Here is a 27,063-nt window from a genome sequence, read left to right on the forward strand (position 1 = left end):
ATGTCATTTGTGTAGTTTGCAATCTGTATTATTGCTAATTTTTTTTTCATTTTTAAGCTACATTTTGTTAAGTCCACTTGTGCTATTGCTTTGACACATTAATGTACCTTAATGATATTACAAATTTCTAGATGGAACTTACTTTGTTAACTGAGTTTTTTACCAGAATTTTGCAAACCCTGTGAAACTACCTGGAAAATATTTCCATTTGTTTATCTTTGGAAATAAAAAATCTAAAGCTGCATGAATGGACCTGGAGTACATTATGCTAAGTGAAATAAGCCACTTAGAAAAAGACAAATACCATATAAATGAAGCAAAGAGACAGACTCAGAGAGCAGGCTGACAGCTACCGGGTGGGGTTTAGGGGGTGGAGGGATCCAGCAAAAGAGAAAAGGACTCATAGACAGGGACAACAGTGTGGTGACTGCGGCGGGGGCGGGGGGGGGGGAGGTGGGGGGTGTGGGTAGGTAATAGGGGCTAAATGGTAATGGAAAAAATACAATAAAAAAATTTTTAAAATCATTACTGCAAGCTGACTTTATCAAATGTTTTGTCTCAATCTGTTGATAATCATGTGGATTTTCTTTATTCCATATATGTAATAACTTACACTGATTTTTAGAACTTTAATGAGGTACATTAGCATACAACAGGCTGCACAAACTTGTAATACATAGTCTGATCATTTTCACGTGTGTATATACCTGTGCCTCTACCACTAAAGGTAGCCTCATGTTCCTCTGTAATCCTCTCTGCAGTCCCTCTCTTCCCACCCAGCCAGGACTCAGGCAACTGCTCGTCTATTTTCTGTCACTATAGGTTAGTTACATTACTGAGTTTTTGAATGTTAAACTAACCTTCCATTTCTGAAATAAACTCACCTTAATCATTACACATTAGCTCTCTTACATATTTGTCTATTCATTTACCTAATATTTTGCTTAGGATTTTTGCATGTTTATAAATGTAATTGGACCATTTTTCCTTCTACTAATGATCTCGTCATACTTTGATATCAAGGTTATGCTGGCCACATAAATTGGGTGGGAGGGTGTTTTCCATTCTCTAGAATTTGTGTGAGATAGATGTTATTTTTTCCCTTAAGTATTTGGTTTGAATCAACCAGCGAAACCAACTGGACCTAAGAGTTTTTTGTGAGAAGGTTTTTAATTATTAATTTTAAAATAAACACAGAACTTTTCACATATTCTTTGATGTCAGATTTTGTAAGGTATATATTTTTCATTTTTTTATTGAAATGTGACATACTAAGCATGAAACTTGATTTTTTACAAATGCATACTTAACTGATGTAAAGTTGTTTATAATATTTTTCTTTTAGTATCTGTACGCTTTTAATGTCTTCTCCGATATTCCCAATATTGGGTATTTAAGCTTACTCTGTATTTCTTCATTATTCCTCATAGTGGGGGAGCGGGCGATTATAAACTTGTCATTTCAAAGAACCAAGTTTTTATCTTTATTGATCTCTATTGTATATTTGTTTTCTATTTTACTTGCTTCTGCTCTTATTTTTTATCTTTTCATTTTCTTTAGATGTAAGTAGTTCTTTTTATAACTTTTTATTATAGAGGTTTAGTTCATTGCCTTACAGCTTTTCTTCTTTATGATTTGGGGAGATAAACTTTCTCTTAACATAGGTTTACTCTATCTCATAAATTTTCAGAAGATTCACTTCAAAATGTGTTAATTCCCATTGTGATTCCTCCTTTGACCCATGGGTTAAGATGTATAGTTCTTAATTTACAAGCACTCGAAGCACATTTTTATTATTGACTTCTAGTCTAATTTCTTAGTGGTCAAAGAACTTACTTTGTATGAATGTGATTGGTTGGCACTTGAAGCTATTTGCTTTTACATGTGCTTGATTTTTTAAAATGACCCATGCATATCTGAAAGCAACGTGTATTCTACAGTTTTGGGGTACAGTGTTTATATGTGTGACTATAAGGTCAAATATAAAAATTGTGTTGTTCAAATATTTTATATCTTTATAAATTATTTTCTGTTGTACCCGAAAAATGTATGTTAAAATCTCTCCCTGACTGGTGTGACTCAGTGTGTTGGATGTCATTCCACAAACCAAAAGGTGGCCAGTTCAATTACCAGTCAGGACACATGCCTGGGTTGCAGGCCAGGTCCCCAGTCGGTGGGGTGTGAGAGGCAACCGACCAATGTTCTCTCACACATCAATGTTTCTCTCCCTCTTTTTCCCTGCCTTCCCCTAAGAATAATAAAATCTTTTTAAAAAACTTAAAGCTTTCATTAACTCTATGACAAAGCAAGTAAGATATAACTCCTCTTAATCCTCAATACACATCTACTATCCTTTGCCACAGCAGAGAATAAGATTATGGTTTCAGAGCTCCAGAATTTCACCTGATGCAACTGTCCTCACATTGCTACTTGTTTATATCTAGGAAACAACAGAGGTAAAAAAAAAAGACCCTGAAGTCATAATTGTAAAACATACCCAATATGAAACATAGTCATTATGATCAGCAAAGGTATTCAAATTCCAAATACTTTCCTTGCTCTTACTCCTCTGTTATAAAGTGAAACCAAGCTACTTTAATCCCCTGCAGTTTGTGCTGTCAAATGTGAGATCCATGAGGGCAGCGGATCCTATCTGTTCTCTTCAACACTGTACATGAAACGTAGCGCATGAGGCCAGGTACAGGGGAGACAATAAATACGTGTGCAATGAAGAACGAAGAAATACAAGAAAAGACAGTAATTTGGGGAAGGGGATGAGAGGTGGGAGTGAGCTACATAAAACAGAATAAAAGTGAAAAAATGCCTGTAAAAAGACTCTTACATTGTCATATCAAAAGAAATTTAAGTAGAACAATACTTACATCATTTTTTATTTAATACTTACAGCCATATGCAATGGCTTCACTAAGCCTTAAATTCTAAAACAATTCCTAATAATTTAATAGCAGCATTGAAGAATAATTATTAAAACCTCATTAACTTGCTACTATTTTGTAAAAAAAAAAAAAACAAAAAAACCTGTAAAGGTTTACATAATAAACTCATTTGGGTAAAAAAATATATAAATTAAAAAGTTCTGCAAAAACACTGGAAACTATTAACAGAGCTTTTGTCTAGGAAGGCCTGAAGTGCCTAACGCAGAAAGATGGGAATTTTTTTTACTTTATATGCTTTTGCATTATTTAAATTTTACATTTTACAATGAAGGTGTATATTTTATAATAAAACTCATATGGAGAAAGTGTCCCATTTGTAAATATTTTTGGAACTCAAATACAAATTACAATCTCAAGAATATACTGATGACTGATAATATTGTTTAAAGTTTACATGTCCTATTCTCTTTTTACTAAAATATGAAAGTAGATAATGAAACAGACTAGGACGTAAGAAAATGAGTCATATACCAGTGTGCTTCAAAGCTGGAAAAAATACTATTATACTTAAGAAAGTTTTCCAAAGGCTGAAATCACGAGCATCTGTAGTTGTACCTTGGTACTTGTCATTAATTCATTCCAGAACTCACAAGGAGTGCTGAAACCAGCTGGCAAGTGATGGAGCCTTTTTTCTTGCAGGGCGGCGTCACAGTGCATACAAGTTCTATCAAGTGCTACAAGTCCTGAGCAAGCGCTGAATGCTGAAACACTTTTTTTCTTGTCAAAATGTGACAAGTGCCAGGTTTGATGAAGTCTGAAGCCAACGAGTACCGAGGTATGACTGTATTTGCTGGTTTCTATTAAATATTATCAGTGATCTTAGTTATCACTTAACATATGTTCAAATTCAGGATTTTTTGATTTTCTAAAAATGAGAACTATTATACCTAATAGTTGAACCAGGTACATAACAGACTCAAAAACAAATAAAACCCATTCTCATAATATTCTATAAATCTTTTACATTAAAAAACCAATGATCTCACTGAGGACATTGTAAGTACGGGACTATCAGAGGATTTTATTATAGGCGGATTGGCCATAAAATTATAAACTGTCATTTTAGCTTTCAGTCACTTCTTTACTGTTGAGACACTTAATTATAAAACAACTTAAAAAGATATGGTTCTCAAATGATGGAGTATATATCAGAAGTTTAGTAATAACTAACATTCTAAAATATATATGTCTGTGAAAAACCTTTCAAATGAACACAATTTCAGTATCACTTTGAATAGATTTAAATTGTATCTATTTTATAGAACTAGTAACAGCATTCTCTGATAGTGGCTCACTATAAGATATTGTATTGGAAATCTGTAAATTAAGCAACTGTTTCTTATGATATGCATCATTTTCCTCATTTTCATGTTCATCCAGAGATTTTCTGATGCAGTTCTTTAATTCATCCATTCCTTCTCCGGTAACTGCAGAGATGGGGATGATATGTTGGAACTCTACTGTCCTTTCTGGAATCATGTTTTCTTCAAATAAATGCAGAAAGTCTGAAACAAAAATGACAAAACTATTCTGATTTTCATTGTCTTTGAAAGCAAGTCAAAACTGGACTTCTAGTCAAGATGGCAGTGCAGGCAGACATGGCTCGCCTCTCCTCACAACCACATCAAGACTACAACTAAAATATAGAACCACCATCACTGAGGAATATCTGAAATTGAGTTGACTGGAAGTCTAATAACTATGGAATAAAAGAAACCACATCTATCCAGACAGGCAGTAGGGGCATAGACACAGAACAGGCTGGTCCCACATCCACATGTGGTAGATAAAAATTTGGGAGGGATATCTCAGGAACAAGGAGTCTCAGTCCCACACCAGGCCCCCAAGCCCAGGGTTCCAGTGCCAGGAAGATAAGTCCCCACAATTTCTGGCTGCAAAACTCAGCAGGGATTGAGTGGGTGGGAAGAAACTTCTGCAGCCCCAAGCAGTTCCTCTTACAGAACCCACACACAGACTCACCTTTTCAGATTTATTTCCTCTGAGCTCCAGCACCAAGGTAACAGCTTGAAAGGCACCAGTGGCATACTGGGAGGAACTTTAGTGTCTGGCATCAAGGTGAGCAGAGGTCATTGTCCTTTTTCTAAACCCTCCCCCCACAGAATTGCCAAGCTGGTGCCATATCTGGGACTCCATCAACCCAGCTAAGGCTGTTTGACCCACCTTGGAAATCCCCAGAGACTCTGCCCCACCCAACTTATGGCCCACCTAAACTGCTTTTCTGCATGAATGGCTGGTCTTGGCTCAGGCTTCACAACTTTCTAAATCCTCTCAAACAAGCAACAGTTGTCTCAGTGAGCCCCAGGCACAGCACTAGCAGCAGTGAGCCTAGATTCACAGCTTGGCTTTTCCTGGGAATCTCCAAGCCCAGCACAAGTGGCAGCCATCTCAGATTGCTTTATAGTTCAGGCAGGGGGGCTCCCTGGGCAAAACACAGGTTGGGGCTGACCTTGGCTTGCACCACTCAAGAAACTCTAGGGCCAGCACAACCAGTAGACAGCTACAGACCACAGGGGAGCACTGTCACCCTGCCCCTGCATAGCTGATCCTCCATGGCAGGTGAACGTTGCTGGTCAGTGGTCACAGCCAAACCTTGCAGCTGACTGGCCTGGGTAAACCCCTCCCATTGATCTGCCAACAGCAACCAAGGCTCAACTACAAGAGAAGGGTGTACTCAGCCCACACAAAGGGCTCACTTCAAGTACCCAGCTTGGGTGACAGGGGACGCTGTGCCATTGGACCCTACAGGACACCTACTACATTAGGTCACCCTACCAAGACATGGAGTCAAAGCGGCTCTACCTGATACACAGAAACAAACACAGGGAGGCTGCCAAAATGAGGAGACAAACATGGCCCAAATAAAAGAACAGAACAAAACTCCAGACAAGAGCTAAATCAAATGGAGATAAGCAATCTATCAGATGCAGAGTTCAAAACACTGGTGATAAGGACACTCAAGGAACTTAGTTAGGACCTCAATAGCATAAAAATGATCCAGGCATAAATGAAGGATATACTAATTGAAATAAAGAACAATTTACAGGGAAAGAACAGTAGAGTCGATCAAGCCGAGAGTCAAATCAATGATTTGGAACATCAGAAAGCAAAAACAACCAATCAGAACAACAAGAAGAAAAAAGAATCCAAAAAAATGAGGCAAGTATAAGCAGCCTCTGAAACAACTTCAAAAGGTCCAACATTCACATCAGAAGGAGGAGAGAAAGAAAAAGAAGTTGGAAATCTTTTTGAAAAAGTAATGAAAGAAAACTCCCCTAACTTGGTGAAAGAAATAGACACACAAGTCCCAAACAAGACGGATGCAAAGAGGTCCATTCCAAGACACATCATAATTAAAATGCCAAAGGTTAAAGATAAAGAGAGAATCATAAAAGCAGCAAGAAAAAAAAAGTTAGTGACCTACAGGGGAGTTCCCCTAACACTATCACCTGATTTCTCAAAAGAAACTTTGCAGGCCAGAAGGGATAGGTAAATATTCAAAGTCGTGAAAAGTGGGGACCTACAGCCAAGAGAGCTCTACACAGCAAAGCTATCATTTAGAATCAAAGGGCAGATAAAGAGCTTCCCAGACAAGAAAAAACTAACGGAGTTCATCACCAATCCATTATTATACGAAATGTTAAAGGGACTTATTTAAGAAAAAGATCAAAACTGTGAACAGTAAAATGGCAAAAAATACATATCTATCAGCAATTGAATCTAAAAAAACAAAGTAAACAAGAACAGAAACAGAATCATGGATAAGGAGAGCATTTTGATAGTTGCCAGGTTGCGGGGGGTTGTGGGGATTGTGGGGGAAGGGGTGAAAAGGTGAGGGGATCAAGAAGCACAACCAGATATTTACAGAATAGCCACGGGGAGGTACAGTACAGTGTAGGAATGGAGGAGCCAAAGAACTTACACGCATGACCCACGCACATGAACAGTGGTGGGGCAGTGGGGGGTGCAGGGTGGAGGGGCAAAGGGGGAAAACGTCAGGCCAACTGTAATAGCATCATCAGTAACATTTAATTTAAAAAAAGAAAATAACTCAAAACTATGTTAAAGGTTTGATTTGTGAACCAAGAAACTGTAAACTTAGAAGTTCCCTGAAAACTTTTTTAATATCCTTTTTTCCTTTTCTCTCTAATAAGCTCTCAGAACCCTGGGTTTTTACTAGTCACAATGATAATGTTCTTGGCACGTGACAGATGCTTAGTAAATATTTTTTGGATAAAGATATTTTAAACCAAATTCAATATAAATAAGAGAATCACAGAAGATGATTTACTTATAGAAGCAAGTTGCTTTGGCAGAGTGGGGTTTGATAAAGTGAGGCAACACAGACTGTCTGAAAGAAACTTTCTATAAAAAAGTACACCATTTGTGATTTGGAATTCTCCAGCTTGCCTCAAGACACAGGTGGGCTTTAGCTGCCCTACAGTATAGGCTTATCATCACTGGTACAAGGAGTCATACCAAAACTGGAAAAGGTGTGGGACAGCGCAAGGGAAGATCATTTCAGATCAGTCTACTCTATCGCCCCACAGGAGCTGAGAGCTGTTAACTGCTTTTCCTCTCCCCTGCCACCGAGGCAATGGGACGAGGGACGGCATGCCGATGAGATGAGTTAATACTTATATGAACTGGAAAGGCAGGGCTGAAAGAGAACGCACAAGCCAACATGAGTTCGTTTTCTAAGATTTATATGCCCCCAAGAAGTCCAGGGAGGTTACTTCAGGAATTATCACTGATGAGCCTGTATTTTGTTTAATGACACCCCAAAATAGCCAAAAGCTCTTGAGCCACTTTTGGTGGCTCTTCTGGTGCCTCTTCTGAAAATGCCCTTTTCTGCAAGACCAGCTAGCAAACAGATCTAATGAGCTCATAGCACAAATGACATTAAAGAATAAAGGTTATTTACTGATTCCAGGGATTATTTATATCCTAAAAGTAACTTATTAACTCAAGGACAGCTTCTATATGTAAATTACACTGGGAAAATATTTTTGAGGGGAGAATCTTCTGGTGCCCTCTGCTAATCCTAATAATTTATTTTCCCCAATTTTTATCCCAAGGATACAAGCTGAGAAATTAGTACTATTTAAATCCATGTTAACCACTTGCCATCCACCCTGTTTTTCCTTGTCTGTGAAGAGGTTCTCCTCTAGACTCAGAAAAATAAAAGCACCATCACTGTAGGACAGAGAGTTCTGCCAAGTTCAATGTTCAAGACAGTGGAGAGTCCCTTTAAGTTCCTTTACACAAAGTGGTTCATCAAGGAACAAGTTTCAAACAAACAAATTCTTTTGGACTAACAGCATCATTTTTCTGTGTTATACATACACAGGTACATGCACACAAGGGTTTTTTTTAAGAAGATTACTACTCTTCAAAGGCCCATACAGCTGACATTGCAAAGATACATTATCTCCTTGGAACTGTTCGCTGTTTTTACATCCACGGGGTATTAGGGGAATGAAGGCCTAGAACCTGTGAAATATGTTAAAGTGAAAGCCTATACAGGTAGATGCTGACTTTTGCCTCTTCTGATCAAAATCCTGTTACCTTATTAAGGACCCTGTTTTAAGTTTTACTTCTTCATGAAGCCTGACCTTTTTAGCTCAAATTGTCTTTTTCTTCCTTGTCTCTTCTCATTATCTACATCACACATTCTGCAACTTGGTAAGTATTATATTACAGTGTTATTTAAATGGTTCATATGATATGGGTTCTTCAAACATATTTTTTTTAAGAGTAGCAACTGTTAAGTTTTCTTTTCCACGGATTGTATCACTTAGCGGCACTCTGCATTTACCAGGAATTTATTACATTGGCATTAAATGAATGAATCAGTTTTACCTTTAGGATTCTGGAGTTGGTTCATCAGTACATGGAATTTATTTTGTGCATCTGGTAAGTCCATTTTATTTACTGCCAGGAGTGCAGGTTTTGTCTGAAGTTCCTCTTTATACAATTCCAACTCCTTTAAATCAAAAAAGAAGAAGTAATTTCCTTTTTTTAAATCCTCATTGGAGGATATATCCATTGATTCCAGAGAGATTGGAGGGTTGGAAGACAGAAAGGGGGAGAGGAAGGGGGAGGGGGGAGAGAAGACAGAGAGACAGAGAGAAACATCGATCGTTTGCCTCCTGTATGTGCCCCAACCAATTGAATACGCAACCCAGGCTTGTGCCCTGACTGAGGATCCAATCTGTGACCTTTCAGTATACAGGACAATGCTCCAACCAACTGACCCATACTGGCCAGGGTGAAAAACCAAATAACTTTATTAAAATACCTATATAGAGTACCTGTTTGGTAATACCTTTCTTTACCTTTTGGCCTGGGTAATCTAGAGCCCAGTCACGTCTCTGAAATGCAATCAATCCCAACCACCACAAAATTAATTAACAAAGGTCACTGAGAATATGTTTAATAGTTAGGTCATATGTTACTATATTTTAGCTCATATGACATCCTAAAGACAACTGTGATTTGTGCATTGAGCCAAATATAAACAACTGGACTTTGTTTTACTTTTTTTAAAAAAGGGGAAGGGAGGGAAAAAGAGGAGGAGAGAAACATTGATGTGCACGAGAAACATTGATTAGTTGCCTCTCACATGCCCCAGCTGGAGACCTGGCCTGCAACTCAGACATGTGCCCTGACTGGGAATCAAACCTATGACCTTTCGGTTCACAGGCTGGCGCTCAACCCACTGAGCCACACCAGCTAGGGCCAAATATCTGGACTTCTATTAAGCACAGAGATAAAATTCAGAGGTGAATAAAGTAAATCTGTAGGACTGTAGATTAGGATATATATAAGTAAACATACATATTTATATATAAATAAGTATACATATTTATATGTATATAGATATACATATTTATTTATATAGGATATGTAAATAGGATTTATAGGATATATAGGATTTATTTACTTAGGATATAAATAAATATATATATTTAAATCTATGACATCACAAAGCATAAGCCAAAGAAAAATAGACAAATGAGACTTCATGGAAATTTAAAATTCTGTGTTTCAAAAAATATCATAAAGAAAGTGAAAAGACATCTAGAAGAATGGGAGAAAACATGTGTAAATTATGTATCTCATAAGGGACTTGTATCCAAAATATATCCAAAATATAACAAACTCTTACAACTTGACAATAAAAAGAAAAATAATTTAAAAATGGGCAAAGAATCTGAATAGGCATTTCTCTAAAGACAACAAATGGCTAATAAACATATGGAAAGACAATCAACATCATCAATCACTAGAGAAAGGCAAATCAAAACAATAATGAAACACCTACTTCCTTCCTACTAGGGTGGCTAAAATAAAAAGATAGACAATAAGGTTGACATCAATGTGGAAAAACTGGAACCCTCATACATTGAGAGTAGAATTGTAAAATGGAGCAATGATACACCTGTTTGGGAAACAGTTTGGTAGCTCCTCAAAATGTTAAACACAGAGTTACCATATTATCTAGCAATTCCACTCCTAGGCACACACTGAAGAGAAATGACAACCAAGTCCATACAAAAACCTGTACACAAATGCTCACAGCAGTAATTTTCATTATAGATAAGCAGTGGCAAAGGAAATAGGATATACAAAGTCCTGGAGGTAAGAAACATCCCACTGTGTTGGAGGGAAATCATAGGGCTGGTTATAGAATGAAAGAGGGGCAGGGGGAAAAAGAGGGACTGCCAGGTTGGAGCCCAACCCTGCCAGACCTCATAAACCATGTTTAGGTTCAACTTTAACCTAACAACAGTGGGGCACCACTGACGTGTTTTAAGCAGGGAATAAACATCTTTTACAAAGCTCATTCTAGCTCAGAAGAAATGGACTGCATAGAAATGAAACTAGAAGCAAGACCAGACAGAAGGGACTTACAACATTCTAATGAGAAAGGCTGACGACCATACAGTGCGGATGAAGACGAGCAGCTGGATTTCAGAGAGATTTAGGATATAAAACTGACAGAGCTTGATACAGGTGGTAAGAAAGAGAGAATCAAGACCACCACCGAGGTTTCCAGCTTACATACTCAGTAAAGTTCTGGAGGAGGATGGAAAGTTAAAAAAAAAAAAGGGGGGGGGGGGGTGTTTTTCATAGTAAGTATGAGAAGTTAACGGGATATCTAATCAAAGATGTCTAAGAGGTAGCTGGTCTAATGCTTAAGTAAAAGATCTGGGTATCAGATACAGATTTCATAGTCATTAGTATATTTACTGTAACTGAATGCTAAAGAATAAACAGAAAAGAGCATAAATAACAGGCTGAGAAATAGTCTAAGAAGTCATAATCAAAGTTCAAACAAGATAAAGTTTAAGCAGCATGCAATAAAGAGGGCTTTATTGGTTGCAACAGTTTGAGGTTAATATAGAAGAACTGAGACAAAGTTAGATAATTCTTTACATTCAACAGTTCAAAAAGTAGAGGTGGACTATATATCTTTTACTTATTTGTTATTTCACACAGTCTTATGTGCCTATGTATTAGATCAAATGCAGAACACAGTAAAACAGAAACAGAAAACCTACTTTTGTAAGCAGTATTATGGTTTCAAAGGCAGTTCTGTACCGAGTTTGAGAAGAAAGCTGAAATCCAGAAATATCAACCTAAAAAAAAAAAGAGGGAAGAAACAACCTTTAACATAAGGTTAGCTATACATTTCTGTTTTGAAATGTTTTATTCTTTCAAGTTAAAAATAATTTCTCAATTTAACTCTACTGGTGATTTAGTAATTCAAAATAAGAGAAATTAAAGTGTCAAGATAACTATAATTATTTTGATAAAATCAAAATCATTAATAAAATGAAAAACTAGTATAGATAAGGCAATTTATATTAATATGGACAATCTCATAAACAGTTGACCCTTGAACACCATAGGGTTAGGGGCACTAACACCTACCCTACCCTGCACAGTCAAAGACCTGTGTGTAATTTTTGCCTCCCCCAAAACTTACAGCCCCTCGGTGTTCATGGGGATTGAGGGATTAGTTCAGGACCCCTGCAAGGACACCAAAATCTGTGGGTAGCAGTTCCTGTATATAAAGTGGCATGGACTGAGCTGGCTAGAGCAGCTCCATGGGTTGCGTATCGGCCCATTAACCAAAAAAGAGGCAGGTTCGATTCCCAGTTGGGGTGGGTGAAAGGGGCAACTCATGTTTCTCTGCCTCTCTCTTTTCCTCCCTCCCCTTCTCTCTAAAATCAATAAATACATTTAAAAAATGTTAAATGGTGTGGATCAATGCATACTATCAGGCCTCCACATCAGCAGACTCCCAACACTACTACAGGTACTTATGGAAGATAATCTGCATATAAGTGGATCCGCACAGTTCAAAACCATGTTGTTTGAGGGTCAGCTATATAACTCTAGCCCCACCAATAAAGAAGGAAAAGACATAGTACATAACATAATACTATGTTGAAAATCTTAAGGAATTAAACCTTGACAAGTATGGCCAAAATTACATCTGATATAGTAACTAAAGCTTATTTACTGTGTTTGACTCCCATTTACACAGACTTAATGGAGTCACATATGCTACCACTTTATCTTTAAACATATAAACAATTTCTAGGAAAACTAAATTCACCGATTCACATTCAGTTGAATATTGCATTGATATACATGTGACTTACAACAAAAAGCAGTTGTTTAGTTCTTTCTATATGCTTGAGGAATTTGTGGCCCATTCCTTTGTTCATATGTGCTCCTTCTATTAAACCAGGAAGATCAGCTACTGATATCTAATTCAAAGTTAAATGTTTGATAAAAAAAGAAAAATACATGAAAACTGTAAGTACAATTATATCCAAAAATTCTCATGGTATTTTGAATATAAACAGTTTCTCATTTGTGATTACTACTGCACCTTTATAAAGCCAAGATAGCTTTACAACAGAATCAAAATCCCCTGCTATCAGAAATTAGTCCCATTTTTAATTATTAACCTAGCAATCTAGAACTTTAGGGATTAGTTATTAATCACAAAATTCTATTAAGAATTCCATTAATTAAATAGTTTAATATGAACTTTTCATAGTATTTCAACTTTCTGAATTTTTAAGTGTTAAAAAAATATTAATTCAATTGCTATTTACTTAGTAAATTCTGTAGTTTTAAGTTTTAAATTCTATACGTAGTAGTTAATGTTCCTTTTCTGTTCATACTCTACCAGGAGGACTATTGAGCATTCCTAAGAAGCACAGGATATAGCGCTCCTATGTTCCTTTGGAGGTGATAAGCTTCATTAGCCATTATTCTGCACTCATGGTTTTCAAACCTTGCTGTGCATCATAATCAGTTGGATAAACTACAGATACTCAGGCCTTACCCCTAAGGGATTTGGTTTCAGATCTCTGAGGCACAGGCTTCACTTACCATTGCTATTCTTAAGCCACCCAAATAATTGTGATGTACAATAAGGGATGAGAAGCACTGCTCTACACACACTGCTTGTGTGAATAAAGATTTTGGGAGTTTTAAAGGAAGTGTGGCTGTGTGCCAAAGCAGCGTACACCACACAGGTCTCATGTTCTGAAATTTTGTTTGAAGGTTTTCTACAAATTTCCCTTAAAAAGTACAAACAATGCCATAGCCGGTTAGCTCAGCTGCTTAGAGTGTCGTCTGGATACACCAAGGTTGTCGGTTCGATCCCCAGTCAGAGTACACACGAGAAGCAATCACTGTCTCTTTCTCTCCCCACCCTTTCCTCTCTCTCTAAAAATCAATTTTAAAAAATTTTAAAAAATGCATTTTTTTCCTGCTACATATTGTATTTATACTTTTCCTTATTATTTAATATTCTATATAACTGTTGAAGTTTAATTAATATTTACTGTTGTACCACTGATATAAATGAATACAAATCTTATATTTCTTTTTATGTCAATAGATTATATGAAACTACATCGATACATCATCACCATAAGTCCATTAGGGTTCTCTCTTGGTGCTGTACATTCTATGAGTTTTGACAAATGTACGTCACGTATGCAGCATTGTAGAATCATACAGAACAGTTTCACTGCCCTAAACATCCACTGTGCTCTGCCTGTTCATCCCTTCCTTCCTTCTCATCCTTAGCAGCTACTGATTTATTTTTTCCTTTCTCCAGTTATTCCTTTTTCCAGAATCTCGTGTAGTTAAGAATCAATTCAGACTGGCTTCTTCCACATAGTAATATGCATTTAAGATTCCTTTGTATCTTTTAATCGCTTGTAATGCATTTTCTGTTTAGTGTTGAATAAGATTCCATTTTCTGGATGTACCACAGTTTATCCATTTACCTACTAAAGGACATCTTGGTTGACTCCAAATTTTGGCAATTACCAAGAAAGCTGCTCCAAACATGTGAGCGTTAGGTTTTGGTTTGGTCATAAGTTTTCAACTTATTTGGGTAAATACCAAGGAGTATGATTGCTGACTGTACATTACATATTTTGTTTTAGTTTAATTACTAAAAAGATCTACAGTTCTCCCATATCAAGGAAAATAAATTTTAATAGATAAGGCCAGAATCCCATTGAATTAAAAGGAGTTTTTAACAGAGGAAGTTAGAATAAAATCATTTCCATGAACTTCAGAAAATGATTTTAGCCAGTGAAAATCAATAATCAAGTATAGAAGTAAATATGAACTTGCAATGAGGACAAACAGAAATTATGCAAATAAAGAAGGTACATGTTGTAATGATGAAATGGACTTAAAACTTTCAAAGAATAAGAAGTTACATTGTCACATGTGAATGAAATCCCACACGAGTAAGATCAGATGTGGAATATAAAACTGAAAGCAACAAATGAACCAACAAGCAAAATAAGCACACAAAAACTCCCTGACACAGACAACAGTATGGTGGTTGCCAGAGGGAAGGGTGTGAGGGGCAGTGAAGGGTAAAGGGGGTCAGATACATGGTGACAGAAGGTCTGACTTCGTGCTGAGGGCACACAATGCAATAAACAGACCATGTATTATACAGATTGCACTTGAAACCTATATAATCTTATTAACCAATGACAGTCCACTAAATTTTAAAAATATAAAAAATAATACTTATTTTTGAAAGTTACATTCTTACATAATATTTTACTATGATAGTGCTCATTATTGATTTGATTAGTTTCACTTATTAAAAATAAAATCCTGCAACTGCCCTACTCCAACACCTCAGAAACAGTGCAATATAAAGCCCAAGTACCAAAAGCAAGTACTTTTACTTCTAACCAAGTGTCTTATGTTAAAAATACCCACCTGTTTGAAATCTTTATACATAATCTTTCCAAGTTGAGGCTTTAATGTTGTAACTAAAAGAAAAAAGCAACAGTAAGTTAAGACTAGAATAAACACTGGTACTCTTAAAACTGTCTTAGCATTACGTATAAAATAAAAAATATTTCTTTTCTGTGATTAATTCAGATTATATTCTCATTTGTTGAAATGGAAGGTACAATTATCTTTGCTACTTACAATATACCTGGAACAGGACCAATGCAAGTTTTTATAATATGCATAGTCTAATTTAAGTAGTGGGCCTCAAAACCCCTCTGTCCCACTTGAGGAACCACGGTGCGGGGGCCCAAATTTAGATTTCTATCACTAGGTCTCGTCTTGTCCCTTCTCGTTCAGTTATCTTCAAGCTTCACCAGCCCTGCACTGTCCTTCCTGTGACTTCTTGCTTTTCTTCCTCTTTCCTTCTCAACAGCACCCTGTACTATAACAATAAATACTGGCCTAATTTATTGCAGTTAGTTCAAAATTAACTCTTCCTTATCAGAGTACAATTTTAGAATGGTTTAATTTTATTTTCCAGGTGAATGTCATTTTGCACCTTCTTGTTTAATGATGGCAGAGATCCTGTCACATTCATTCCCTATTTTTAGGTTAAGCTTCCATTATATCTCATCTCATAGGCTACTGCAGTAACCTACTAACTATCCTTCCCGTATCCACTGATGTCCCACACCAATCCATTTTCTGAATGTAAGCAAAAATCTTTTTAAGTAAATACAATGATGTTATCACTTGCTTAAAAGACTATCAACTGCTCTTAACATATAAAGATCACATACAGACTACATGTCAATATGATGCAGTCTCTACCTGTACCTCCGGCCTCACCTTGATTCTCTCTTTCCCTTACCACATGTTTGTATATACACAAATACACTCCCTGCCACTAAAAGGCCTTTGTGTACATGCTATTTCCTCTGACTGAAAGACCCTTCAGCTCTACTATGTCAGGTTAACTCATACTTATTCTCTGAACCTCAGCCCCAGCATCACACTTCCACAAAAATGTCCAAAGCAGTCACCTGCACTCTTTCATAGAACCATATTATATTTCCATGTAATCATTGGAGAGCTATGTCGTTTCCCCACCTCATTTGTGTTCTCAATAAAAATCAGAATAGTATGTTTCTGCTTACCAGTCTTTGTAACTCTAGGATCTACTGCAGTTCCCAGAAAAATATACTTGCTATATTTTTGAGTGAAAAAATTCATCTCTGACTTTTTAATATTTATCACAGCGCTTGATAAAGGATAGGTGCTCATAGAATCCTAACTGAACCAAATTAATGATTATGCACCAGGAAAGTAAATACAACAAAGTAAGTAATGAGTACTAGAAACTTTGCTGAGGGATAGAGAGGTTTCCAGGATTAATGGGAAATGCACATATTCTGCCAAGAGTTTTCAAACCAAGGCTCCCCTCAGAGTTGTCATTTTATTCATACTAAAAGAAAGATCAGTCTTTAAAAATTCACCGCCACACATTAAAATACAAAATAAATTATACTTACATGCATAATCTGCAATTGCAGGTTTTGCGTGAGAAATCTGACTTAGCAAAGAGGATTTTCCAGCATTTGGGAATCTGAAATGAGAAAATTTATACATTACAACAAATATCAGTACTATTAATGCTTGTTTATCTCTGAATTCTAAACATTTTAAGCAGCAAACTTCTTGAGTATTTCTGGGATTTTTAAAAGTAGAGTATCAATTTAAAATAATCTTGAAAAACTTCAAAAACAAAATATGCTTATGAAATAGGTAAAGATAAATCCATGCTGCCCTGACCAGTGTGGCACAGTTGTTTGGGTGTTGTCCTGCAAAGTGAAAGGCCGCGGGTTTGATTCCTGGTCAGGGCACAGGCCTGGGTTGCAGTTCAGGACATGGACAAAAGGCGACCAACTGATGTTTCTTTTGGACATGAGTGGTACACGTGTGTAAGTTATATACCTTTCTTCTAAGGTTCAGTTCTAAGATCAGCTTTGACAGAGCAGTACACGTACATTAGTTACATGTCTTTCTCCTTAGGCTCAGTTCATTCCTGATACCAGCTAAAAAAATATCTGCTTACACTGGTATTCACATTAGTAACTTTTTAAGAATAGTTGCCTAATTTAAAAGTACTAGAAAACATGTTATACACTATGCTTAAGAATCACAATGTGTTAATTACTGACTGTAATTTCAAGTCTTCTGAAAAGCTTCATGTTTCACTACAGGAGTCTCAGATAAGTGGGCAATATAAGGATCATGATAGCAGTTACCATTCATTCACTGAGCAGTCATAAACCCACGGCATGTGTGGTGCTGCAAGCGCAGTATCTTACCAACACTTTAAGGTGAGAACTCTCCATTCACTATTAAAGATGAGTGAATAACAACTTAGAGAGACTGTGTAACATATCCAAGACTAGCCAACTAGCCTCCCAGGGATTTGAGAGTCTAAGCCAAATAGTCTCAATCAAGCCCCCCCCCGGCCCCCGATCAACTTTTACAACTCAGCCTTGCTAGGCTCTTCGTGGTCTATACAGGTGTCTCCGTGGAACTTGAAACTCATTTTTTTACCAAATGAGAAAGTAAATGGCTGGATTCTCAGCCTTATCCATAAAACACTATTACCAGATAGTGTTTGAAAAATATGTATTATTATAGAACCTATGACTCATAAACTTAACTATGTTTTACTGAAAAAAAATTATGTGCGAATGGCAAGCTTAAATGCCAAGGATCACATCTTTCCCTGTTAAAACCTCAGCAGGAATGGGACCTCTGTGAACTCTAAGCCACCACTGGTAAGACCCAGACAGTCGTGGAAAGAGATGAGGGATTCAGACTGAAGAGTCTGGTAAATAAAGAAGCAGTGAGGTGGCTGGAAAGGAAGATGAAAAGAGCTTAGAAAGAACCTATGAGAAGGCAAGGAAAGGCCTGGCAGTTTGGAACTCAGTTTAGCACCCGTTTTCCCTATATATTCCTTACGCCTTCCGTTTGACTACTGCGTAATGCTATAGGCAGCCAGGGAGAGGAAGTGAGAGGAAAGGAGAAAGGCCAAGCTGAAGTTTTCTCTTCCTTTACCTACTTTCTATCTTGCTAGCTCTCTCTCTCCAGCAGGTTGGGTGTCAGCACTGCAAACCCAAAGCTAAACAGCACTGTTTCATGAAAAAAATGGAGGACTACAGAAGAGAACAACCTTGTAAGCATGTCTACGGTACTGAGAATGGACAGATCCTAAGCAGAGCACAAAGGATAGGGGTGCAATCAGTAAGATCCAACTTGGTACTCAACAGTGTGTAAGTCTGATGAGTTGAGATTGTCTGTACTGGCCTTGAGCCCTCTGGTTAATGCTACATCAATAGCTCTATTAATACCTGAAAGTATATCTTCATCATTTTCCCCTTCTTTTTATTTCCTTGAATACATTTTTTAAAATGTGGTTTGTTTGGATTTCTTTTTTTATTCCTTAATATCTGGTAACATTCTTTTTGCTAACCTTCTTGTATTACCGCCTTTATCTTTTTCTTTATTCATTTTCTAACATTTCACTGGCCTACTCAATTGCTATGACCATTGACAAATGAACAGTGCATATGAAACTCTCTGCTGACATTGTGAAAATAACTACATTTAATATCATCTTCTCTAAGTACACAAACAATGCACAAGTTCCATAAACTAGAAACAGTGCTGACCCCAAATTACTATTTATATTTATTTCCTATTTGTGAACTCTCTCCCTGGAAGTATAAAAATAAAGACATGAATGGTACTTACCCCACTAGGCCTACATCAGCTATAAGTTTTAGATCAAGGTGAATTATTCGTTTCTGGCCTTTCAATGGTAAAAAATTTGTAATGAATTTACCACCAAGACCTCCTTCAGCTACCAAAATTCTGTCTTTCTCTTTATTGAGTTCTCCTTAAAAAGAGAGAAAAGGATACGTAGAGCCAAGATTAGTAAGTAGATTTAATCACTAATTATATTTTTCTTTTAGAAGTAGATGCCAGAAGTTTCTATGAAAAGCTTGACCCTGGAAAAACACTTTTATAAGCAGTTGAAAGACTAGTTTTTGTTTTAAAACCAAGTAAATACTCTAATATTTTTAAAATAATCTTAAATCTAGCAGTTAATATTGAACATTTATATAAGATTTTTAAAAGTTTTCATAAATTAGCAGCTGAAATACTTACTGTTTAAAAAAAATTCTGAAACTCAAAAGGTACTATCCCCCACAGCTCCCAAACAATTTAGAAAATGTGCACATTTTTCACAACCTTAGATTCTACAGTACACTTACCTATAATTTTACCATTTTCATCAGTTACTGAAATACCCACAGGTACAGGAATTTCACAGTCTTTTCCTTTGGAACCTTTCAGTGCACTAACCCTACAAAAAATAAAGCTAAATTAAAATAGGGAAAACCCACAAAATTAAATGGTTTATGCTTCAAGCAAACATAATGGTCTATAAAGAGGACTAGCAACCATCTCTTCTAATGTAGATGCTACATGGCCAACTATTAATTAAAAAATAAAATTACCTCTAATTATTTATTTGCATTTTAGACTATCATATCCTAATACAAATAATAGTAAGTAATGATTTAAGTTACCAAGTTAACCAAAAGTCATTTTAAATTATGATGAACTAATATACTGTACACCTGAAATGATGCAATCATCAATAAACTAGAAAAATGAAAAATCAATTGAATAACAAAGCTTTTAAAAAACTGACCTCAAGTGAGAGTACTTTCATTATAGGGGGCTCATCTGGCTACTCTCAAATTGCTCATGAAAGAATAAATTGGCACAAACTTCTAACTAGTAAATTCACTTCTGGGAATTTATCCTAAAAGAGAATAATTGAACAACCATGTAAACTATTACATAACGTGGATGTGTGTTGCACTGTGAATATAACAGTAAAAAATCAATTAATTACCTAAATAGATGAATGACAACACGTTATTTCCAATATTATAATACTATGCAGCCATTTTGAACAATCTTCCAGCACAGAAAAAGGTATATAAAAAAGCATATACAAAGCGGGTGCAAAATATTGTCCTCTGTTTTGTACCCTCAAACTATACACACACACACACATAGACAGAAGAGTCTAAGAAAAGTCAAGCAAAGGTTAATAGTGGTTATTTTTGAAATATAGATGGTTGATCTTTTATAAAATCTTTTTAATCCTGACCTCCATGATTAGGTTAGAATTCCCAGGCTGACACACATGTGTAGGCTCTAATTCATATGATTTATCACAGTTATCATTTTCCATATATTCGATTAATGTCTACTCTCCCACTATACCACAGCACTTCCAGAAGGGCAGGGAATATATTAGTATAGATCATCATTGTACCCTAGGCATCTAGTACAGTGATTTGTACATACTCAATTAATATGAACTGAATGAATGAATTGGACTGACAAAAAAGGATGACTTAGAAATATACTAAAGAAAGATTTACATAGAATATTTCTGTTACTGGGATGTGTGTTGCAATTTTTAGAATGTAGAGGTAAGATTTTTCATTCTTATTTGTTACTACTGGTGAACTTTCTATTAAAATATTATTTTATTAAAAACATTTACACTTAAATTTCAAAAGAACTTTGGATAGTTCTTTAAAATTTTTATTTATTGATTTATAGAGATAGGAAAGGAGAGAGGGAAAAATGTCAATTTGTTGTTCCACTTATTTATGTACTCATTGGCTGATTCTTGTATGTGCCCTCACTGGGGATGGAACCTGCAACCCTGGCGTATGGGGACAATGCTTTAACCAATTGAGCTACCTAGCTAGGGCCAGAACTTTGAATAGTTTTTTAAACAGTCGAAATAGTATTTGATAATTTTCAGAGTTGAGCAAGTATAAAACAATTTACTGGGAGATGATTTCATGATAAACAAAAGCAGTCTGATTTTTACTAGACATTATTAGATAACTGAAATTAAAATCTTACTCAGTTACCAATATTTTGAAAGTAGTGCTTAAACCAAATCTTGAAAAGCAACGGTAATCAAGGCAGGAAAAAGATGTGTTGGCAAACTGAATATATATATGTATATTTATTTATATACACACATATATACTGGATTAGAAGGGAACAAGCTGTTTGAAAAAATAACAGTTATTTCTAGCATTAACACTGGTACAAGTGGAGTGGCATGTTGTGAAATAAAGACACTGTAGTCAAGATCATGAAGAGTCTGATATGCTGTGTTAGAGAGTTTGAAGATTATCTTGGAGTGATGGGGAACACTGAAGAATTTTAAATAGGCAAGTGACATTAATGGTTGGTGTTTTAGAAAAATCACTCTAGAAATACCGTATTTGGCCATGTATAATGTGCCCCTGTATTTAATGCGCAATCACATTTTTGGCCCAAACTTTGAGGGAAAAAATCTTTCATTTTAATTTTTTAATTCAACTTTTTATTTATTTATATTTAGAAACCAATTAATGTATTCCAGGGTGTTATTTTGCATATGGATATAGTTATTGCTTTTTAGAGTTACACTTTTAACACATAAACATAAATAACAGAACTCAAAACATTTACACAGATACAGAATTAGCACTACCCATGTATAATGCGCATCCTTATTTTTCCCTCAAAAATTTGGACAAAAAAGTACACATTATACACAGCAAAATATGATAAAGAATGGACTGAAGGTGATGACTGAGACTGGAGTTAGGAGACCAAACTGCAAGATACTGCAATATTTCAGAAATAATGATGGTCTGAATGAAAGTCTGGCCTGTACCTATCTTTCTAGTTTCATCTTCCTCTACATTCTGAGCTCTCTGCATTCCAGCCACACTGGCCTTCTTTTAGTGTCTTATACTGTGTGGTACTTGTCTTCTGTCACTGGGCCTTTGTTCATGTTACCTTTCCTGTAATGCTTTTTACTCCTGTTCACCCAGCTGGCTCCTATTCATTCTTCAGATTTAAGCCTCTCTATTCTAAAAATTGCAACATACAATCCCAGTAAGAAATATGTTCTGTTTAAATTTCTCTTTAAACACTGTATACCATCACCATCTTTAGTATACCACTGATCTGAACTCAGAATACACCTGGAATTACAGCAACCTTATTTTTCAAAAGAAATTTAAAAATGGTAAGAAATTTTACTTTAGGATATAAACTGCTATTATTTCCCACCTGAACATCAAAATAATAAAATAACATTCCATACTCAAAACTTTGATTACCGAATTCTAACAATTACAAGGCTCTCAAAATTTGTCTTATAAAATGGTTTAGCCCCGGCTGGTGTGGCTCAGTTAGTTGGATGTGGTTCTGCCTACTCAAAAGGTTGTGGGTTCAACTTCCGGTCAGAGCACATGCCTAGGCTGCAGATGCAGTCCCTGGCTGGGGTGTGTATGAGAGGCAACTGATCCATGTTTCTCTCTCTCCATCCCTTCCCCTCTTAAAAATCAATAAGCAGCCTTGGGTGAGGATAATAAAGTTACAATCAGATTATTCATAAACAAAAATTCTCAAAAGAAATTTGAGGAGTTTCCCTATGGATACGTTTACAAGCAGGTGATGCTGCTGCATATTTTGGGCAGGATAATTTGTTGTTTTTGTTGTTGGGAGTGTCTGTGTTATAGGCTGTTTAGTATCCCAGCCTCTATCCTTTGCATATATTTATCCCCTACGTACGTGCCACATTCCATCATCTGGTATTGTGACAAATAAATATATGAACACACTTCTGTGAGTGCCCTGGCCAGGCAGCTCCCTTGGTTAGAATATCGTCTCCATACACCAAGGTTGTGATACTGGTCAGAGCACATACGAGAACCAACCAATGAAGGCAAAAATAAATGGAAAAATAACTTGCTGCTTCTCTACCTCCCCCTTCCTCTCTAAATCAGATTGATTCTGGTTTTTGTTTTTGTTTTTTTAAACACTTCTGTGGGAAGAAAAAAAGAAAAGACTCTAGCCTTTATACCAATACCTCCTATGGAATGACAGAATGAGATAGTCCTGAGGAATCATAGCAGGCATTTTGATGGAAGTTTTAAGAATTTTTTTCTTCATTTTCTTTATAACAAAGGAAAAAATTCTCATATTTTGAGGCCAATGTAGTATATTCCACAGAGAATAACAAACATTATTGAAAAATAAAGGAAAGGTTTTGCTGTCATAGAAAGAAGAATGAAATAGAAGCAAAAGAGAAAACATACAAAAGATGTATCAGTGAAACAGGTTCTAAATTTTCAGCACTGCCTATGAGATACAGGCAGAACTATTGGTGGTGATCGGGTGGAGTAGCTCATTTGAGATTTGAGAAAGGTTTCCTAAGGACTGTCAAAGATAATTTAAGAAGAAAACAGTGGGAATTCAGATCATTTTCTGTTTCTACAGAGGAAGTACAAAAGAAAATAAACAAACATTGGGAGAAGAAAAGGATAGAAAGTTTGAAAGCTCCAAAACATTTCTTAGTACCTATATTTTACCTTTACTAGAGTTGAGACAAATGAAGATTTTTGCTCAGTTACAAATATAGGATGTAATTTAAATCAAATTAAAAATTACATTTTTATCTTTTAACTGTTTTTTCCCCCCTGGAGGGATTACTTTTATAAAATCAAAGTCATTCAGTAAATACTTACCGACTGTTTGCTCCTTCTCCAGCCACAAACCGCTTCTGAGGATATTTGTCTTTAAGTTGTTTTAAAGTCATTTTTTTATGGGCTACTACCCAGACATCACCACCTTTTCCACCTTCTCCACCTAAACGAGGATAACCCATTCCACCACTTCCTCCCCTGGTGAAGAGTCTTAGGTTATCGATGAAGTTTCCATACTTAAAAAGAGAGGGAGAGAGAAAGAGAGCATTTGTATATCAAATGTGCTTACCAGTTTAGAACTCCTTTCTTTGTTCTTTGTTGCCACTAAAATGCCTCAAAATGTCAATAATGACTTCCAGTATGCCAAAGTTAGTCTTTTCTCAGTTCATCTCCTATCTGACCTCCTCTTTCCGTTAAAACCTTAAAATCCTTTTTTAAAAAAAAATATTTTTTTAAAAACAATTATCAATTATTGTCCCACCTATCCTCAAGGTCTCTGACAATGGTCCACTTTTCAATCTAGACTGTTTCCCTGGGTAATCTCAGCCTGTACCAGTAACTATTAACCTACGTGAGATATTCTCTATGCCCAGTCTGTTGGACATCACCAGGATGTATGCTTAACAGTCTAAAGCAACTGAGAACAAGATCTGTACTTACATTTGAAACTCCTCAAATATGTAACTTGTTCCTGAGTACTGAAAGGATAACAGTCATCTCAAATACATGTTAATATGACCAACCCAAACTTTTTTTAGGTAAAGTCTATTCCACCAAGGTTCTTTCAAATAAAAGAACTGCAGTTTACTACTCATTGAGTATGGGAATCTTTGACTATACCTGCTTCCCCCCCCCCCCCCCCCCCACCACCCCCCGCGACCCCACGCCAAGCCCTAGCTCTTTCCTTCCTGGTACAAATTGCCCTAGTATCTTAACAGTGTCTAGTCATTCCTTTCTCAGTGCATCCCTCATCTGGCTGCCTGAGTTATTTTTCCAAAAACGGATCTCTCACCACGTTTCTTCCTTATTCAAAAACCATGCATGGTTTTTTGGCATTTTGCTGTTTATGAAATAAAGTTTAAAACGCTCCGTACTATATTCAAAGCTCTTAAGCTACCCTCAGTTCCATTTCCATTCATTCAACCCGTGTCCTCTTCCTCTTTTGCTCTGTATCAGATGTTATACCTTCACATCTCCATGCCACTGCTCATGCTTTTCCTCTACTTATGTCATTTGTCTGTTTTTGTTATTCTACTACAGTTGTCCCAATTCTTCCCCTTTGCCCTCCTTTGCCCAGCCCGCCCCCTTAATTTGTTCTTTTCTATCTTAAACCCACCTGAATGTCATATTTGCATATTTTTTAATTGAATTTTTCCATTACCATTTATCCCCTTTTTACTGCCCTCCTGCCCCCACCCCCAGGCCGTGATGTCTTTCTTAATTCCTCTAATCAACATTTACCATCAACTTTGTTGGGCTCTTAAGCAATTTGATTGTATCTCTATTAATACACTTATTGAAATCTTATACTTCTATTACCCTTATTAAATCAACCCCTCCTTGAGGGTAAAGAACCTATGTATTAACCTCTCAGACTATCAAGATTCCTTAGAGTAATTTCTTAAATTCATAATCTTCACATCTGTAGTCATTTATAATAGTTGTAAGTATCAAAAACACCTGGACACTTTTTGCAGAATACACATACTCCACTGACCATTCTGATATACTCTGGCGGAAGGGATGCGGATAGGTCAAGCCAACACAATTGGCAAGAGCTCCCCTGATGATTCTGATGCAGTCTAGATCTAGAATTGCAGGGGACAGTTCATAGCAAAAGATTAAAGTGCAGGGATTCATTAAAGTATGCAAATGCATTCATGAAACAGTGTTCAAAGAGAGTAGGGTGGAAGAAATATATTAAACATAAATTTGAGGGTCAAGCAGAGTAGTTTTCTCTGAGAGTGAAGAACTACTTTGGTTCTGCAAGGCTAAGTCAGAAACATATCACATGCAAGTGGAGAGAGATTTCGCTTGGAAACGACATTGATGGAAAGTGACTTTCCATGGCAGTAAAACAACACAAGTAGCCTTTAGTAACTTATCCACAAAGAAAATGCAGCTTATGAATTTTTACTGCTCTAGATTGATCAGCTTCAGAGATTTAGAACACAAACTTAAAAGGAATATGTCCATCTCATCGTTAGTAATAGGGTAATGGCCAAACTATGATGCCGGCTAGTTTCAATAAACATTACAAGTAAGCCTCTAAAAGAGGCCTCTAAATTCGAAGCAACTTTAATTTTTTTACAGAAACAACTCTGAAACTGACACTACACAAAAACTGACCTAAATTTCTTGCAAGAACTTACTACATACTTTCATTTATTGATGAAAAATCGTTTTTAGAATTCTCTTACAAACAATGCACTCAAGGAAAAATACAGAATGTAAAGGGACTATGGGTGTTATTACTTAAAAGGAAAATACACCATTTGAGCCAATAGAAAAACCAAACCCACACTCGACGTGTACCACGTCTAAAAGCAGTCAAGTATCCCAGCTCTTCATTCCAGGTGCACACAATTCCCCAGGGAGAGCTCACAGCTTGTCCCTAAACCACCGTCCTATCCAGGCCGGCGAGACACACCCCCTGACAGGTCCACCCTGACTCCCGCAGGGGCGGAGAAAAGACTAGGGTAGAAAAAAGCAGGAAAGAGGCCCCCAGATAGAAAAAGTGGGGAGGCAGAGAAGGAGCACCAGCGTCCCCAGGTCGGGCTACAAGCACCTGACTCTCGGGCTTGGGGCTTCCGGGGATGGCTCACGGACCTTTCTCAACAACACGCAACTGCAGTGCACCATGCCTGCGGTGCGCCGGTATTCACGCCCGCGGGAGGAGTATACCCTGAAGCACACGCGGCCTTCTACATCGTCGCAGGGCGCAGGCGCGGTCCTCCGCCGAGCGCTCCCAAAGGGAGAGCCGCATGCGCCGTAGGGCAAACGGGCACAGAGACATGCGCATGCGCTGTGTGGCGAGCCTTCCGGAAGGGTGAAAGCAGCTTAAAACTAAAACAAGGTCGAGAACACAGTGGCCCGGTTCATAATTAACATTTGAATGGAAACGTTTTGCAGTCAGCTGCCTCGGAGGAAGT

The 27,063-nt window shown here is 36.8% G+C and overlaps 1 protein-coding gene across 1 annotated transcript; it reads right to left on the reverse strand.

Annotated features, from left to right (window-relative positions):
* Window positions 1–3,960: 3,960 nt before the first annotated feature.
* Window positions 3,961–26,875, reverse strand: GTPBP10 (GTP binding protein 10). Its single transcript, XM_054564043.1, has 10 exons — window positions 26,741–26,875; window positions 23,954–24,147; window positions 19,601–19,692; window positions 19,077–19,221; window positions 16,817–16,890; window positions 15,267–15,319; window positions 12,653–12,760; window positions 11,543–11,620; window positions 8,838–8,961; window positions 3,961–4,462 (listed from the first exon to the last, which is right to left on the reverse strand). Exons 1-10 carry the CDS (start codon window positions 26,771–26,773, stop codon window positions 4,209–4,211), a joined length of 1,155 nt encoding a protein of 384 aa, XP_054420018.1. The 5' UTR covers window positions 26,774–26,875; the 3' UTR covers window positions 3,961–4,208.
* Between the last annotated feature and the right edge of the window lie 188 nt (window positions 26,876–27,063).

This window comes from Pteronotus mesoamericanus, unplaced genomic scaffold, assembly GCF_021234165.1.
Source record: "Pteronotus mesoamericanus isolate MK-2021 breed Mesoamerican mustached bat unplaced genomic scaffold, CSHL_Meso_final scaffold_85, whole genome shotgun sequence".
NCBI lineage: Eukaryota > Metazoa > Chordata > Mammalia > Chiroptera > Mormoopidae > Pteronotus > Pteronotus mesoamericanus.

What these genes read in the sequence shown, in the direction of transcription:
- GTPBP10 (XM_054564043.1), bottom strand. Translation starts at nt 26,773, where the DNA reads ATGGTGCACTGCAGTTGCGTGTTGTTGAGAAAG. An exon ending in TGCAATTGCAGATTATGCAT is followed by an intron (nt 15,320 to 16,816) that starts GTAAGTATAATT and finishes TTTTTCTTTTAG; the next exon opens with TTACAACATTAAAGCCTCAA. An exon ending in TGTATAAAGATTTCAAACAG is followed by an intron (nt 12,761 to 15,266) that starts GTGGGTATTTTT and finishes ACTTTGAATTAG; the next exon opens with ATATCAGTAGCTGATCTTCC.